This window comes from the organism of the source record quoted next, unplaced genomic scaffold, assembly GCF_019419815.1.
Source record: "Pyrus x bretschneideri cultivar Hongxiangsu unplaced genomic scaffold, Pyrus_bretschneideri_v1 Contig1, whole genome shotgun sequence".
NCBI lineage: Eukaryota > Viridiplantae > Streptophyta > Magnoliopsida > Rosales > Rosaceae > Pyrus > Pyrus x bretschneideri.
The window spans coordinates 9,867,901-9,886,378 of record NW_025999390.1 but is presented as its reverse complement, the minus strand read 5'-3'; the positions used below and the strand labels follow the sequence as shown (position 1 = coordinate 9,886,378).

Genomic DNA, 18,478 nt, shown 5'->3' with positions numbered 1-18,478 from the left:
AAATTTTGTTTGGCAAGGGATGAATTTTGCAGAATTTTACAAAAACGATCGAGAATCATGAGTTATAGCTTACAATTTTTTCTAAAAAAAAATGTGATTTTTGAGTACTTGTACTGATCTTCTACGTACTTAAAGAAAAGTAAGATTATTGAATTTTCACAAGATCTTCAACCTGCGTAATAAATAAAGAATTATAAGCATAACAAAATAAAGGAAGAAAAATAGGTGATGTTTGTAATAGTAAACTACTGATGAGTTAACATGAACCTCATTATTCCAGTACAAATTTTCCCCCTAATACACACTACATTTATAAAATTAATGTTAAATTACACCCCAAAATAACATGGATTTCACGCTAAAGAAAATCAAGAACATGCCGTCGTCGACGCTTCAATTACTAGTACAAATATTCGGACAGAAACTGCAAAACGAAGCGGATGATTGCAGAAACCGACTAAAATGAAGATCTGCAACTTCACCTCCGACCCTCCCTACGATCGAAAGAGAATGAAAAGAATTTGTTTTCTGAACAATCTACTCACAACAGAATTTGAATCCACAAACTATCCACTGTGTATAAAACTAATAGGTCAAAAGCTAAAAGCTGAATGTAGTTTACAGGGCAGTAGCAAGGAAACCTGCAAAAGAGACGAGCCACTTGTGAATTAATCTAAGATGAATTTGTACACCAAGTTTTAAGCGTGACACGAAAAGCAAACGAAAGAAAAAAGAACGGATTAAAGATGTATAAAATCAGATCATGCCTACCTCAATGTGCATGATTATATGATCCAATCCATGATAATATGGTAGTGAAAGTGTCTAATCCAGTGCTACATTTTCAAGAGCCAGAACTTGACGCCGTGAGCTCAAGCGTGCTCCAAGGCAGAATAAATTCTGGAAACTCGTCTTCGTAGTAATGGCTCTAACCGGAATGATGGAATTCCAGTCTGCCACTTTTTCGCTTCGTGCATCTCGTTCCATGCTTGTACGATCTCGTCAATTTTGAACCCCAGACCTGTAATAACAGAAAACGAGCTATTTAAATGTCTAAGTTACTTAAGGAAATGGCAGTGGATGATTAGTTTCGGAGTGCAAAAGTTTGAATTGTGTCACCTTCCAATGCAGTTATCATTTGAAGAGTGATTTTTGAGCAAGACTGCTATATCTGTAGGTGAAGCCCCGGCAAGTCCAAATTTTTCAACTGCAACTTCCAAACATTCTTTCCATACGGGTAGCCCTACTTTGAATTCCACAATAGATCGCTCGTACAGCATGGTGCCCCATAGGAGATTTATCTGACATCTCATGCTTGTAGCCTGGTCCGCAGCCTCATTTGCTGATACGTCTTTGAAAATTCCGTTCAAACCCATTTGCTGCACCTGAGTTTTAACACTACTTGGACCGGAAAGTTCTCTCAGGCGTTGCTCTTCCAATTCCTCGAACAGCTGCATGCCTTTTTCCATATTGTCTTCAGCGTAGTTATAAAGTCGCAGAACCTCAGTGGAAGGCCACGTCTCCAGATCAACATTGCTGCTAATTGCATAATACCAAGAAAGCTTTGCCTGTTCAAACTGCTGCTGCCCGAGGGCCAGATAGCCTTCATAAAAGTCCGGTTTGATCTGCAGCGCTTCTTTGTATCTCCTTCCTGCTTCTATGTATTCCTTCTGTGCCCAATCATATGCACTTTTGATATTTGAAATAATAGATTCTTTCGAAGAATCTTCGGTGAAATACACCTTCTTTCCCGCCCTGGCCATGCGAACATTTCCCCAGTTGAACAGCGCCAAAGCTCCCATTTCTTGGAACTTCTCTCCTGCTATGTCAAACAGGTCTTGCGCTTCTTCACTCGTGACTGTCTCCTCCATTGCCTCGGAATAAAGCTTCACCCCGAGTTCATGAAGATCCAAGTATGCATCAGATTCAATCCCAGCATAGTTCTTGAACAGCTGAGCAAAATTGATTATCCAATCCTCAATGCAAGGTGGACTCTTCGTATCCTTGTGTTTTACCACACTACCATTCTCAGCTACACTATGTTGCTTGTGCGGTTCGATTTCCAGTTTCTCGAAGAAGGGATCCTGCTCGGGGTTAACTTCCACTATGTAAAGCCTGACAGACCCTTCCGATTCTGCTGATCCTTCAGCCCATCGCAACTCTTCATTGGAAGTGATTGTGACCAAATCACCTTCTTGGTCTCTATATTTGATGAGAACTGCTCTTGAGCTAGGAAACCGATCATGCACAACCTCTCTCAGCTGTAGGAGGGTGCAATTTAGCGGCAACTCAGCCCACCTTATGTCCTCTCCAAATACCAATTTCACACTTCTTTTAGGCACTTCTTCATTTGAACTGCTGATCGCCTCCTCGACAACTACCTTGACCTCTGCCTTCTTCTCCTCAGCTATTTCCACCGCCTTCTTGTCTTCAGTTATTTCCACAGACTTCTCTTCCTCAGCTACATCCACAGCCTTCTTTTCCTCAATCTTGTCCTCAGCCTTCTCCTCAATGTTTTCCTCGGCCTTCTTCTCATTATCTTTGTTGCCCTTCTTCTTCTTCCGACTCTTCAACTTCATTATTTTCCCTGGCTGCGAAGCATGAGTTGGTTCAACATAATCTGCAGGCAACTCAATTACCGTGTCATTCACCCTCAACCCCTTCTCCTCAAGTACAATTTTCACTCGTTCTGCGACCTCCATTGCCATGACATTTTTTGGCTCCATGTTCAAAACGGCACCAACATCTCTCAAAGCCAAATCCAACCTATTCAAAGCCTCGTAACACTTTGCTCTCTTCAACAGTGCCTTACTGTACTTAGGTGTGACTTCAAGCGCCAAATTACATTCATTGATAGCCCTCGGGTACTCACTCAGCCCCATCTGCATATAGCACGCTGCCATGTTGCTCCTAAGATAGGATACATCGATGTGATTCCTCGGAAGCAATTTGAGGGCTTTTTCATATTTCAACAAAGCTCCTTCAAGATCCCTCTTCTGAAACAACTTGTTCCCCTCGTCCTTCAGTTCTTGAGACATCGAAATGAAAACTTCTGTGTCCTTATCATAGGCTTTTGGGCTAGTATCCCCGATTTTGCTTTGATTCGAACTATCACCTGAATATTCTCCTGCGTTTTTCTTCTTTTTTCCACTTTGCTTCCCCATCATAAACTCAACAACTCATACAAGAGCTACAAATAAAACTAAAACGTAATCACACTACAGACCCGAATGCTCAAAACACAGTAGCTGATCCAATTAAGTAAACAGGGAAACCAACAACTTATTGAAACCACTTTCTATTATATTTCCCCAACTTTCCCGAGAAACAAACCAGATTTTCCAAAACCAATCTAAGCCCAAAACACAATTCAACACAAAACAGATCCTCACAATTCAATCAAGTAACAATACAACAATTCAGAAATAGACACAGCAGCATACCAGAAGCAAAAAAAAGCACTTTTCCCAGGAGCCAATTCCGCCCAAGAAAACCTCCTTTTCAAAATCTGAAGCTACTACCTTGAAAGCTCAACTGGGTTTTCTTTTCTCAACCATAAGAATCACAAATTCATCAACTTTTTTCCCTCCAAATCAGGATTTGTCAGTGCCTATCAAATTATATACAAATCCCAATTGTGAGAGAAGCAGCCGTCCCCCAATTCAGCTCAAAAAACAAGCTTTGAGAAAAACCAAGATTTTGGGGAGAAAGAAACTTATCTGGGAAATGAATTGTCCGTGAAAAAGCTCCGGATTTTCCAGGAAAATCTCCGCCGAGAAAATGAGAGAATTTTCGGGGCGAGAAGGGAAAAAGAAAACCAACCAATGTCCGTTGGCTCCTTTCGTAGGTGGGAATACAAGATTTTGTTGTTCTTCACTGCTTTACGTAAACGCCACAAAAGCAAAGAGATGAAGAATCTGATAACTTGTAATTTTCCTTTTTTTTTTTTTTGTTATTTCACAAAAATATAATACTGAAATTACAAATAAAATAAAATAAACTAAAATTTTGAACACGGTGGGTCCCATGTTTATGTGATATCCAAGTTTCTTGGGGCTGCCGTTCGATCAGCTATTGCCAGAGCCATTTGAGCTGCTTGGATTTGCAGTTGCCTCTTCTTCTGGTTGCTTAAAATGCTATAAAATATAAAATAAAATAAAAAGCAAAAATACGGAGAGTGGAGGGGTAAAATAGTCATTTAGGAAGAGAAAAAGAATTCAATTGGAATAAGTGGACAACCTCAACTTTTTGCCAACGAGTGTTGGCCACGTGGCCCTAAGCATGTGAAGAAAAGTAACGAACTATCAACTATGGCGGTACAACTTCAACTGCCAAAATCACAAAAGCAGAACACGGTTGCATACTTGACAAGACAAGGAGTAGTGGCCTGTACGGGAAACAGCCTGGTTGGGAAGCCTCTAAAAGTAAAGTACGCTTCTAGACTTTTACGATGCGATCCCACGTGTGAGAAGAATATTTTTCCCCACAAAACGTAATCGTACATAATAGTATTACAAATTAATCACGTCTTGTTAGATTTAGTCACATGATATATATAAGATATTCTGTACAGATTAAAATAAATACGGTGCAAACCTAAAACGTCTAACACCACACTTTTAGATTGTTGTGATGTGTTAGTGCATGAGAATAACTTTTTCCTCTACCAAAACGTCTTAGTGTCTGCACTGCAATCCAATCACGCGCTACTGTTATTATAACATTCTTGAGATAGATAAATTGATCTCTTGAATGCTAGTCATGTATTCAAAGTTAATCACACAACATTAAAATGCAATATATGATTGACGTGGAATACAATATTTTGTAACAATTAACACCACATTTTATAGTGAAACCCATATATTTAAAGTTTAAAATATAATTAATTTGGGATTGCCGCCGCATTATACTTTCGATATTGCCATATTGGTAAGCTTCCTTCGCATGCGTGACATGTACTCTAAGCCACCGCCCACCGACCACCGACCACCGCCCACCGCCGGCCGGCCGCCTGAATGTTTGTTTGTTTGTTTGCTTACAATATTTGTGGTGGAGGGCCTTTTGCCTGTGTTTTGTTTATGTTTTGCTGTAAAGCCAGGTCAATCGGTCCGACCAATAAAAAAAACAAAGTCAATGGATAATTCCAAAGTTCTCCAGAACGTAACTAATACACAGTAACTGTAATTTTTTACGTGATGGGTGGCACCTGACTGGCCCAATTGAAGCCCAACCCCACCAACTTGGAGGTTGCAAATTCAAGCCCAACCCAATCCAATCTTCCAAAATAAAAGATTGGGCTTTGCAACCCAACAACAATTTCGTACATAAAAAACGCCACGTCGACTCGGTCACGTGAGCACTACCACGTCTGACGCGGCGTCCGCTGATTGGCGGGGGAGCGTGGATGTGCCAAACAACCAACAGTAGTGTTTTGGGTGCATCACTTCTTCTTCGTCTTCGTCTTCTTCGTCGAGACGTAGCAGCAGCAGAAGGTTTCAACACCTCCTCCTCCTCCTATCTGACTCTGCTTCTCTCTGGCTTTTGGGACCTCTTATTTTTCTCTGATATTCATACAAATATGAAGGTGTTTGTGTTTTTTGTTCAAGTTTTGTACCTTCTCAGCCACTTCGTCTCGGCCGATCAGATCTTCCTGGATCACCTAGGTAAATTACCCTCTTCTTAAATCCATCCATGTCCCTCTCAAATTTTCGTAATTTCAGTATTTCTGCTGAGTTTTGTAAAACCCATCTGTTGTTCATTGCTGTTTTTCTCTATTTGACTACAAAATCATGTCTTGCGTGCCAAATTTTGTAAATTTCTCAACTATATATATATATATATGTATGTATGTGATGTGTATATATTTATGGTTTTAGTGTTCTATTAATTATTGTCAATCAGCTTCCGAGCTCAAAAGTATTGGCGGAATTTTCAGTTAGTTGGTAATTTACAGCTTCTAGCTTAATTAGTTTGAAAGCACTTGAGGGTTCGTAAATGTTTAGCCTTTAGACTGAAGGGCCAAATTTTGATGTAGGCTACTTTCGTGATCAGTTGGCTGGATAGCAATAGTTAGCATTTCAACTCGGTGGATAGAAGTTTGTTGGTTTAATTCGATATATTGTACTGCAAATTTAAGTTCATTTTGATTCTTTATCGTTTGATGAGCAGGTGGTGCATTTCGTCGCAGCTCTCGTGAACCAAAATACAGGATTGAATTCCATCCTGAAGACTCACCTTTTCATCCTGTAAGCTAATACTGTATTTTTTATCTATCCATTGTTTTTACTTGTATTTGTTGTTTGTTCCCTTGACATATATAAAGATTTGATGCCAGGTATAGATTTTTAAGAAGTATATTTCTTGCCTTCTACTTTGATTTGTAAGTTTATCATCTCCAATTGATTGTGAAAATGCTCGATTTATTCATGTGTCGATTCAATTCTTCAACAGTTCTCCATCCCAAAATTGCACACCTTATGTAGTTTCTTTGGTTTTCCTTTAGAATAAGCAATGCATTAAACATTTGCTGCTCGTCAAACACTGCCTTGTATCATATAATGGACTTAGACGAATGATTCTGTCACTTATTTGTTCCACATTATGGATAAATTTGTGTACTTCACTGATTTGTCTCTGAATTTTTCACTTGTCACAAATACGTAGTATACTTGTTGATCTAATGATTGGGTACAAACATTGCAGGATGATGGCCAGGAGTCTGTGGTTATGCCAAATAACAATGGACAAAATTTTATATGTTACTTGCCTAAGGTAGAGGAAGCCAAGAGCGGCAAGCAAGTTCTCCAGCAGAATATTAGCAGCATGATTGTGGAAACTGAGAAACGAATTAAAATGAAGACACCGGATGAGCTGCTTGAAGTGCTGAAGGACCAATGCTTTGTCAGAGTAAGATCCATGACATTAAAACTCTCTTTATCATGGTTAGTTAACTCATAAAACTACAATAATACATGTTTACAGTGCCCCCATTAGTTGATGATGCATGTACTGTGAACTACGCTAACATAACCAACTCCTTTATGCAGCACGAGGGTTGGTGGTCATATGAATTTTGCTATCAGAAGAGATTACGACAAATTCATGTGGAAGATGAAAAGGTATTGTGTTATGTGCTCTCAAGTGCTCGCTTTTAAATGTCCTATTCTTCTATTGTTAGTTCTTATTTCTTTTGTGTGCTTGGTAATATGTTATTATAACTGCATACAATGAGAGGAAGTGGGATAATATACACGAAGTGTAAATAAGTTCCACATGTATCTAGGTGATCTTGGCCTTTGATGTAGTGTTGGCACACAGTATTGGATGCATTCCCACAAGTGATTAACTACTAAAGTTTTAGAGTTGGATGATCATGCCTGTTCGGTGTATTGTGGTTCCCCCATCCTTGTAGTGGTTACAGTGGTATATTTAGTAGCTGTGCTACAAGAGCAGAGTCATTGTTCCATTTGTTACGTTCTTGACCTTTTTCTTTTCCAATTCATTAGTGTTATTATCATCATCTTTTCAGATATTTCATTTCTTATTGGAACGCTTTCAGAAAATTTAAAACCTCATAATAATGCTCGTGGATTGGCTACTTTCTTCTCTTATTACAGGTGGTTCAGGAATTTGTTTTGGGTGAATATGATGCAGAGGCCACTGCTGCGGTCAACCAGAACCTCTCTGACATATCTACACTCAAAGATCCACGCTCAAAAGATGCATACCAAAGGTATGGGATTTGGCGTTCATAAAATGTGTAGGACAAGTTTGAGGGAAATATTTCTGCAGATAAGATAGAAGAGATTGACTACAATTTATGAAATTGTACGACTCTTGTAGGTACCATGCTCATCAATATACAAATGGGACTACTTGTGATCTTACAGACCTGCAACGAGAGACTGAAGTATGAAGTTATTATATTTCTGTGGTTTTAAATTTCCTTTCGCTTCTCTCCTTCTGCCTTCCGGTCCTTACTTCATACGCATTTTGCAGGTGAGATTTGTGTGCGCAGAGGGCAAAGCTATGATTAATTCAATTACAGAGGTATCCACATGCAAGTATGCAGTTACAATCCAATGCCCCAAACTTTGCAAGCACCCGTGAGTCTCTATCCCTCCCTCCCCCACTCCAATACGTTTTGTGCTTGCGTTTTCTTGCGACGTATGTTACTACTAGCTCCTCTAATGACTAAGCTATTTTCCCAAACAGAGCATTCCAATCAGAGAGACCAGTATGGCAGACAATTGATTGTAACGTGCTTCCCAAGGATTACAAGGAAACCAGAGTAGAGGAAGAATCTAATACGAAGCAGAAAGTTACGGTTGCAGACGCAGATAGTGAAGATCCCTCTAATGAGGTTTCGGATGAGTAACATGTGCATTGATTCACTTAATCTTTGTGAATAGCAGTGATAGTCAACTTTATGTACTCTTGTATCTTCCGATTACACTTTTCACAAGATAGGAACATAATCATCGACATTCTTAATACATTTCCTTGTTAAGGTTGTCGTCCCTTTACCTCTGTTTACTCCGGCGGACTTGTGTCATATAGTGGTTAAAACTGATGTGTATGTTACTCCAAAATCGTTCATTATCGAACTAATCTCATCATAGTCGATTTCAAAATAATTTCCGCTGCCCTACAATCGTAATATGAAGATTGAATTGCTTTCTTTCTTAACTTCGTTGTTCAAGAAATGTTAGACAAAAACATGTAAATTGCATTGACGACGATTGGATTGTAAACAAAACGAGCTGTTTATATTAATGCCAAAAACAGTAAGAGATGCCGTGAGGATAAACGACAGAGAGAGCAACATTGATCGTCTGGAATGCCAATGGTAACTGTGAAGGCAACTGCAATGCAATCACCATTCACCAAACCTAAGTCGATCACCTACTTTGTTTTCATATATACAATCACACACAATGATTTCCTTTGCGTTATTCTTAGAGTTGGGATCTTGTCATTGGGACGGCGACGCTCTTTCACTCTCTGCCCGTCGAGTCCAGCAGAGCCAAATACTCGCTTATGGCCACACCTTCTTCGGTAACTTCAAGGTCATAGTCCGAGAATGCATCTCCTTGTGCCAGTTCTCCAGCGAGTGCATCTTCCATTTCTGCATCACGTTCTTCACTAGTAGCTGATGGACCTCCAGCTTCGCCGTTTTGATCAGCATTATCTAGCCTTGAAACAAGAGAATTCACAATATCATTAGCAGCATCAGCAGGGATATTGTTGTCAGCAGCAGCTGTGGGGATCGCCTGAGACTGGTTGTTGGCAGCATTCATGGGGTCTGTTGCATTTCCTGTGAGCAACTGACGCAATGCTTGCTCCAGTGTTGCCCCAGCACCAGCAGTCTGAAAAGCTTCAATCACTGCATACAAAGGTAAACATTAGAGCCTAGCTAGGTGCCTTATAAATTTGTTACTTCTGAACCACGTTCTTGCTATTATAAATTGAGCATTAGTTTCTGATATCTATAATGTATATTCTTAGATTTGATTGGTATTTTGCTAACAAGTACCTCTTGATCTTTCAAACCCCATGCCTACAAGTGATTCAATTGAAGAATCAATTGCTTGGCGCTGTCGTTTCCTTTGCTTTGATTCAATGTATACCTACAGGTCGGACAAAGTTAGTAATGTTAAGGAGTCTAAATAAATTTCAGTTAAATCTTTTTATAGAGAACGCAATGGACCTGTATGGAAGAATTAACTTCTGGATTTGTCAAATCATCCAATGCCTTCTCAGCATCATTCTCGTTTCTTCTAAGTGATTCAGCAGCAAGCTCCTTCTCAAAACTGCAAATTCAAGCAACTTTTATAATGACTGAACACGGACCCCAGAATTTGTATGCAAGATTGAACTTTAAATTGAAAACTGATGAACAAGTCTTGGCTTGCTTACCCAATGGAGACCAATTGGTTCAATTTCTCGATATCCACAGCTTTCTTCAATGGCGTTGTCCCATACTTCTTTTGCTCCCTGCCAATTTCTTGGTCTAAGTAACACTACAAACAGAGTACTAGAAAAAAAAAAAAAAATCTATTTCATAAGACACTCACATAATTTCATTTCGTCGCTGAATATCTTCTTCCCGTTTTTGGGCTCTCTTTGTCTTCTGCTCAACAAGAAAATCAACAGCACTAGATACATCTTGATTGCTCATCCGCAATGCCCTTTTAGAATCTCGTTCTTTAAATCCCATGCTCATAACAAGTGATAGAGCTTCATCTGGCACTTGTAGCTGCAATCAACAATCGAAAATGTACTCAAGTTGAAGTTGCAATCTAGAGATGGTAGGTTACTAGGGTTCTGTTAAAACTACTAGAATCACCAAGAAAAGTGAATACAAGCATATGAATTTTGTGGAGGTTAAAATAATTTCTGTTCTTTTTTCAAATTCAATCATTTGGAATATGTAATGTGAAACATGGTGGTAGTTCAGAAATCGATTGCAAATTTCAGTGCAACTAATGAATGCAGAATTCCACAAGAAGTCAACTAACCTTGGTGAATTTTTCTTGTGCAGAAGTCAGCACCTTCCTTGATTTATCGTACTGGCCACTATGATACGCAACCACCCCTTCCAGTAGCTCCAGTCTCAAATATCTATGACCAGAAAATGAAAAAGTGATTAGACCAAAATTCTCCCAAGCAAGGTACATTTAGGTAAAATACAGGTAGCAGTAAAATACTTACAGTGCAAGCTCTGGATAGCGACCTCCCTGAAGGAGTCTGACACGAGAAGAGTCCCTTCCATGAGCTCTCTCAATACCTTTTCTGGCTTTTTCAAGGCGAACTCCTGCCACTGCAAGCCAGCTGATATCTCGGAGCATGAAATAGCACCAAACCATATCGATTTGGAGTATAGGAGGATTGTCAACAAGCTGAAAGCAAGCATGGAGTCAAACAGACATAGTAGTATATCTAAGGAGGCACAAATTTTGATATAGTTTAACGGTCAAAGTTACAGGGAGGGCAAGTCACAATAATATGGCTCAAAGTGATAAAAATCTTTCAGTATGGCTCACTCACCTCAATAACCTTCGGGTCACAAAGAGAGAAAGCCTCCTACAAGAATGAAAGAAGCACACATGGGTTAAGCAACACGTTTAGGCACATAATATTTCCTGACTGAATATTTCAATTTATGATAATTTACTTCACATACAAACATGTCTGAAACTGATATAACTAGCACTGGCAAGGTGCAAGCCATAAAAAAATGTGATATTCCCTTCAAGGTCATCAAATCAAAATATTATCCCGAGTTTAAGGCAGAAACTGACCTCTCCCATGGTAAGCACTTCTAACGCGTCTTTGTAATTTTGTCTTTGAATTAGTTGCTTTGCATTCGTATGAAGCATCAGGCCCATCATAATTGCCCTGTCAAATGACAAATCTTCAAACTTAGAACGCAACTGTATACCCTTCAACTTCTCATAAAAGGAAGTAAGTGCGGACATCTAATTGCACTATGAAAAGTATTGAAACCTAACTATCTATCATACCTCTGATCAGTCTCGGATCCCAACTCTACTTTCTTTCCACTTTGATCTTCAAGAACTATATTGAAGTCTTCAATTGGCAATGATCCATCTGCATGTCTCTTGGCCAATGCAGTGGCAGCTGCCCTGTAGAGTTAATATATGTACAATCAAGTTAAAACTTAAATATAGACATAAACAAATCAATAAAACTGAACACGTTAAATGTGCATATGCCCACTGATATACATCTGAACAATTTGGGACCATTATCAATGGAAGAAAATATAGGATCACTAAGTCCACGACTTCCTTATTGGAAACAGTTCCACTCTCCCTCAACCAAGAGCTCAAGAGTATTCACTATTTTTTTAGGTCCAACTCCGCACTCTCGTGAATCAAGCTCCAAATGCTTGAATTCAGCTCCAAAATCATAGTCCCTCAATTGTGCGTAAGATAATAACATCAATCAAATTCCAATACTATTTTCTCACTCAATCCGAAATCAAAAACACGAAATACACAGTTCATGAACAACAAACACAGCAAACCATAGACATACAAACTAAAAACCCATCAAAATTGAACGGATTCTAACACCAAATTAACTCCTATAAATTACATTCTTCGCCAAAAACCAGTACTTTCATCAAAATTAAAAAAATTCAAGAGAAATACTCACTTGACTCGAGTCAATCTTCGAAAGCGTTCCTCCTCAGCCATCAACTCCTCCTTCAACGACTTACCCTCCTCCGCGCACACCCGACTGGCAAGAATCTTGGCGTTGTTTTTGATACCCACTTGGGCGAGCTTCTCATCGCCGCCGCCGTCTTTCAAGACCCTGCCGGCGCAAATCAGATTGATCGAATTGGGGTCGCAGTTTGATCGCTTTGCAACTTCGTCTCGCAACATGGGCACGGTCCAATTCTCCAATTCAACCTCCAGCACGCCCGCCCATGTCCCTGCAATCTTCAGCTTCGACGCCATGAGAGATTAAGTGAGAGAGGACTGATTGTAGTGTGGGGTATCGAGGAAGAAGACGAAGACTACGGGTTAATAACAATATATATATATATAGAGGAGAGAGAATTTCTTGGTGATCAAGGCTTAAACTTTCCACTGCGTTGCGTCGGAGCGCACGGTTTAATCTAATTCGAGTCTCATCTGTAGGAAAAAGAAAAAGCCCCTTTTTTGTTGTTAATTTGTTATTTGTTAGAGTAATGCTAGAAAAATTAAATTAGAGTAATGTTACTTTACAAATTCGACAATTTGAGTATCGATTTATAATAATTTTATTCAAACAAATTCTTTCGTACAAGTAATATTATTTAGTTATATTAAGGAAGGGAGAGAATTTTTAATCTTTGTTCGAAGCAATATGTTATGATCTTTTTTTTCTTGAAAATGAGACAATAATTTTTCTTTTAGTTAGAATAATGAAATTTTTTTCTCATGCAATCAAATTTTAATTTTTGTAGCGTGAACTACTAATAAACAATTACCAGGTGTTTAAAAAATATATTATTCATCCATTGAACAATCGTGGCATAATAAACATGTGATTACATGAGAAAATCTCCCCACAGTAAGATGGTATCATGAGTCAATGAGTCATGACTTCGTGAACAAGCAGCTTAATTCCAAATTCTAAATATAGCAAAAGTAAAGTGGCCATTATAGAAAGTCTACTTTAGAAAATGTTGCTTTCTAAAGGACCAAAAAGCAAAGGAAAGTAATCAGCAGTCCGTATACTTGGCCCAAAACAGTCACACTGCGTGCCAACATCTGACTCGTTACTAATCGAAATCCCACCACCAATGGCTGCCGGCGGCGGAGGCGGCATAGGCGCAGCCAAGAGCACCACCAAAGGCAAGGACAGAAACAAGAAACAAAACCAAACCCACAACAACAACAACAAGCCCCTCAATCAACACCACCTCGGCAACCTCGTAACCGCCGCCACGTCACTGGCCCACTCCTTCCTCTCCCAGAACGACCTCCTCCTCCTTCCCGCCCAAACCCTAACCCTAGAATCCCTCCTTTCATCCGCCTCCACCTCCCTTTCCACCCTCCTCTGCTTCCCCAACCCACCACCGCAACCACCATTACGCCCTCCGCCGACGCCGCTAGAATGCTGGTTCAGCCGCTTTCTCTCCGCCACCGCCGCCGGCGGAGACTTCGACTCCCACTGGTCCCAGACGTTCCGCATGTCTGAACACTCCTTCTCCGTCCTCCTCTCCCTGCTCTCCCCATTTCTCAAGTCCACAGTCCCTTCAATCCCGCCCAATTTCGTCCTCGCCGCCGCAATTTACCGCTTGGCCCACGGCGCGAGCTACAAGGCTGTGGGAAGGCGGTTCGGGCTCGACTCCGTGGAGGCCTGCCGCGCATTTTACGCCGTATGTAAGGCGGTGAACGATCAATTGGGGAACTTGTTCGAATTCCGGTCAGATATATCCCGGGTATCGGCGGCGTTCAGGTGGATTTCGCTGCCTAATTGCTGTGGGGTTTTAGGGTTTTCGAGATTTGGGGTTGGTGGTGAAGTGCTGGGGGCAAATGGGTCATTGTTGGTTCAGGCAGTGGTGGACTCTGAGGGGAGGTTCCTCGATGTCTCCGCCGGGTGGCCAAGCACCATGAAACCCGAATCGATTTTCCGGCAGAGTAAGCTGTATTTGGGTGTGGAGGAGTCCAGGGACTTGCTCAATGGTCCTGCTTTTGAGCTTGGGAATGGGAATTCCATTCCTCAGTACATATTGGGGGACTCTTGCTTCCCTCTATTGCCATGGCTTCTAACACCTTATGTAAGGTCGGACGAGGCGGATAGCTTCAGTTCGATGGAGAAGGCGTTCAATTTGGTGCATACTCGCGCAATGGGGTTGGTTGGCACGGCATTTGGGAGAGTTCGGTCTCGGTGGCAGCTCCTGGCTAGGCAGTGGAAGGAAGAGTGTGTGGAGTTTCTGCCTTTTGTGGTTGTTACAGGGTGTCTGCTGCATAACTTTCTGATCAAGTGTAGCGAGCCGATGCCAGATGACAATGTGAAAGGCTTAAAGGAGGAGGAGCTTCCTGTTTTCGATGGACAAGTGAACGAGAGTGGCGAGCGGATGAGGGATGTACTCGCCATGCACTTGAGCCGGGTAAGCCTCAGAAGATGAATTCTTTTGTTGCCTTGTAGTTGCTCTTCGTTGTCGATTAGCGGTGCATCTTAGGTTTTTGAGAGAATTTTTCGGATCAGTTGGAGTCTTGATCTGGTCTGCTTTCACTGCATTTATGCATGTATTTTTGTATGTAAATAGCCAATGAAACCATAAATGTCAAGGCTCCAATTTCAAGTTGTATATCATTTCGGCACTGAATGTGTTTGTTCAATCAAATTTCTTTCCATATATTCTGGTGATATTCTTATTGAGTTTATGATGCTAGTATCTTTGATGATCTGAGGATTAGATTTTGCGATTTTTCTCTTGTTTGTGATGCTAAGCATCCATGATGATCTGCAGATTGAATTTTACGATTCCTATCTTGTTTATGATGTTAAGTAGCTGTGGTGATATGCTGATTAGATTTTGTGATTCTTATATGTGTTTTAGTTGCGCAGAATTGGCACCATTTTCAGACTACTATCTATATTTAACAGAAAATATTGGTACACAAATTAACGAAGAAGATCTGAACTTATGTATTAGTTTGACATTGTAATGGTTAATATAGGGTTACAAAAATTGGTAATATCAGCCTGCTGTGACGTTTAATTCTTAAGTCACATAACCACCCAGGTTTGGTAATTACATATTTTCGACTCCACCCCTGGATTAGAGCCGTAAAACAACGTTTGGTTATGTGAGTCGAAGGTAATTCAGGTATGATCTTAGAAACTAAAGCTGTAGTTGTTCTGACCAAAAGCTTTACAGGAACAGTTTAACCAGCAAGATAGGAGTCCCCTTAAGCCTGTCTCTTGGATTTCGCCTCCCCGTCTTTGTAAAACTCGTACAAACTCATTTGCGCTTAAATCCTCGTCACCATTTGTTTCGAATACATGGAATATTATGTCAAGCACATTAGTAGAAACAGAGATGCCACGTACCTGTATAAATAAAAGTAATCAAACATTGGTGTAATAAGCTACTAAATACTAGTTAATGATCAAATAAGCTTAGCCAGCACTAACAATAACAGATCAGATGTGTACTTGGGAAGCAGCTTTCTGGAGATCAGTTTTCGTCAACACCCTGTTAACTTCTCCATAACTGAAAAGAGCCAGAGAGAAGGACTGCAAGTTCTTACGCAGCTCTGCGAAGTCTTTGAATTCCTTGTATGGGATTCTTACGTCCTTAAGACGTGTGATGTTCTCAATTTTGTCCACCCGATCAAGCAACTTGTTTATGTCACTGCTGTCAGCAGATGCAACCAAGGACACCGAAATCTTTGGCCAACATGTTTCCTTGTGCTTTGTAGTCGTAGTGAACAAACTCCAATCGCATAATCTTTCAAATTCGAAAACAGAGGAAGAAAAAGAAACAGGAAAAGGATCAGCTGACTGAAAAAATAGTATGATAAAATCACAAACCCTGAAAAAAAAATCGCATACTTCTTCGTGTAAATCACGGAAAAACTGAACAAATCTTTCAAGTTTCAGACTTCTTTTGCTGTCTTTGCCAAAGAAGTACTCGAGTAGTCCTCTGTCTTCGACAGAAACCTTGAGCCTGTGGCCTTCCATGTTCTGTTTGCTTTGAGATCGCATCAAGGCCATGACTTTATTAAACTCCTACCTATGAATGTCTCTATAAATCACAAATGTAACAAGCTTTCCATCAGCAATACATGAACGAAGGTTTCTAACTTATAGCTTGATGGCGAAGACGATAGTAATGTAAACCCACCCACTGTTGTCGAGATCAAACATTTTAAATGCAATTGTAAAACTCGGCTCAGGGATGCTGAGAAGTGTGACGAAAAAGATGAACCTGATCTTATCAAGAACGAACATGTACGTTGTTTTTAGATCTTAACAAATTTCAGCTAGACTAGAGTCATTGTAGTATCAAGATCTAATAATACTCACTCTAAGAGGACATCAGGCCATCTCCGTCAGTGTCGAAAAGCACAAAGAATTTGGAAGGAACACACTGCAGCTCGCCGGGAACCTTCTCCCCTCTCAAGGACCCCTCTCTTAACGCGGGTTGATTCTGAGGGAGGAAATACAGGAACCACCGCTCTCATCAAGTCTGTTGGCGTCATAAGCGCCTCTCCGATGGGGTTTTTAACCGATGCAAAGTACTCGAATAACTGAAAACCACAAGCACACAACACAAAACACAAACATGTAGTGTTTGCAACCACAAAAATCATCACACAAACATAATAACAGCTTCGTAAAAATCAATTTTCTAAGTGCATGATCCATACCTTCTCCAAAGGACTTTGATCTCAGAGCCGCCTTTCATACAGTGAAGAATTTCCTTCTCCTGTATGAAACTGAGACGAGATCCATCAGTGTAAAACATTAAAGAAACCTCAGAAAACACGATATACGGTTAAGTTGAAGAAAAACAATGAAACAAACAAGGTACCATCAAAGAGAGAACTGAGTTTCTTTAGGATCTTCGCCGATTGCCCATGCTGCCCCTTCTTTTGGATAATTATCAGCGTAATACACGTAGGAATTCGGATCCAGAGAAGAAGACGAATACGAAAACCTTAGGCTGGTCCCGAGAATCAGAACCCCCGAACAAATGGATCTCAGCAACAAATCAAAAGTTTTATCGGAGATCTACCTTTATGACTGCCACCATAGGCAAATATATATGCCAACCCATGAGCTGAGAGAAGAAGAAGAAGAAGAAGAAGAAGATGGTGACGGAGAGACCGAGTACAAGGGTTGCGATTGTTGAACGGAGGACGAGAGCTGAGGCGTTTTAACACCCGAAAGAAGCCGATGGATGGACCGTGAGGATTCCCTCGAAGATGCCCTAGTAAACATACCATGAATCTATGGCTTTAGGGTTATGGCTTGTGACGTATAAATGGCGAGCTGGTAGAAGTTTAGATTCGAAGTTTAGAGACGAAAAAATACAGAGAATTAGGAAAAGCGCGTCGAGATTACTAATGACGGGTGGAGACACCGAGAACATGTTCGGTGCCTAGCCCTTGTCTCCTTCGCTGGAGACTGCAAATGATGGAAATCCTATCAATAACGAAGAAGCATAGGCATCGCCGGTGAGAGAGATTCTTCTTGTCAAATTTGGAAGCAGTGGAGATTATAACGAGGAGAGGGTGAGAGGGAGAGATGATGGAAGGAAATTGGAGCGGGAAAAGTGGGTGGCTTTCTAGGGGGTTTGAATGACTCTATGTAACGGTTTTTCAAAAAGTTAGTTAATGGTTTGGGTCTATTTGTGTGTTCTCAGTGGATTTTCGACACTTAGATCGATCAGATGGGTTACAAATTCATCCGGTTAGAATTTTGCGAAAACAAAAACTAAGAATCAACAAACGTCTAGATAAAAATATAAATTGATAATATGAAAAATCTAACCAATACAAGATTATACAGTAGCTTAAATAGAGAACTAAAAGATCTTAAGTAATCTGTTCTAAAATATTCCTAAAACGTAACAGGTAACAAAATATTATTTATATACCTTGCCAAATATTGTCACGCTTGTTGTACTCATGTTATCCGAAATATCTCAAATGTGTGCCTGACGTGATACTTGATGCTTAGGTTTGAAGGTTCTCTCTTGCTTGATTTCTTGCCAATTTTGGACCACTTTATATTAATTAGTTTGTTTATTCACTTTAAACGCCTCTTATTTTGTCTCGCATTATATTTATATGCAAATCATTGGCAAAATATTGATGAAAATACTAATTACAAAGTTTGGAAGAGTTATAACTTCGTAGAAAGCGGTTTTCAATGTCGAAAAAAATATTACTATACTAAACGTTAGATGTTTCGTAGCTAGAGGTTTCACTCACACACT

General features: G+C 40.2%; 4 protein-coding genes and 1 pseudogene across 4 annotated transcripts; 2 read left to right on the top strand and 3 right to left on the bottom strand.

The window, feature by feature from the left end:
* Positions 1–213: 213 nt before the first annotated feature.
* On the bottom strand, positions 214–4,125 carry LOC103930745 (protein PHOX1). Its single transcript, XM_009340120.3, is given in 5 exon segments — positions 214–641; positions 772–1,021; positions 1,120–1,132; positions 1,134–3,190; positions 3,444–4,125. Coding segments are annotated over 3 exon segments (2,196 nt in total). The 5' UTR covers positions 3,168–3,190; positions 3,444–4,125; the 3' UTR covers positions 214–641; positions 772–872.
* A 1,251-nt stretch (positions 4,126–5,376) lies between these two features.
* LOC103930746 (protein OS-9 homolog) lies at positions 5,377–8,528 on the top strand. Its single transcript, XM_009340121.3, has 8 exons — positions 5,377–5,666; positions 6,172–6,248; positions 6,706–6,909; positions 7,050–7,121; positions 7,620–7,735; positions 7,846–7,912; positions 8,002–8,108; positions 8,218–8,528. The coding sequence occupies exons 1-8, from the start codon at positions 5,408–5,410 to the stop codon at positions 8,378–8,380; spliced, it is 1,065 nt and encodes a 354-aa protein (XP_009338396.2). The 5' UTR covers positions 5,377–5,407; the 3' UTR covers positions 8,381–8,528.
* Positions 8,529–8,749: 221 nt separating this feature from the next.
* Positions 8,750–12,598, bottom strand: LOC103930748 (NEDD8 ultimate buster 1). The gene is made up of 11 exons (XM_009340122.3): positions 12,187–12,598; positions 11,529–11,651; positions 11,307–11,403; positions 11,053–11,088; positions 10,717–10,904; positions 10,524–10,626; positions 10,080–10,261; positions 9,922–9,999; positions 9,713–9,815; positions 9,539–9,632; positions 8,750–9,388 (listed from the first exon to the last, which is right to left on the bottom strand). Exons 1-11 carry the CDS (start codon positions 12,489–12,491, stop codon positions 9,000–9,002), a joined length of 1,698 nt encoding a protein of 565 aa, XP_009338397.1. The 5' UTR covers positions 12,492–12,598; the 3' UTR covers positions 8,750–8,999.
* Positions 12,599–13,321: 723 nt separating this feature from the next.
* On the top strand, positions 13,322–14,653 carry LOC103930749 (protein ALP1-like). The gene has a single exon (XM_009340123.3). The coding sequence runs from the start codon at positions 13,322–13,324 to the stop codon at positions 14,651–14,653; it is 1,332 nt and encodes a 443-aa protein (XP_009338398.1).
* Positions 14,363–17,707, bottom strand: LOC103949208 (annotated as a pseudogene).
* Positions 17,708–18,478: the final 771 nt, after the last annotated feature.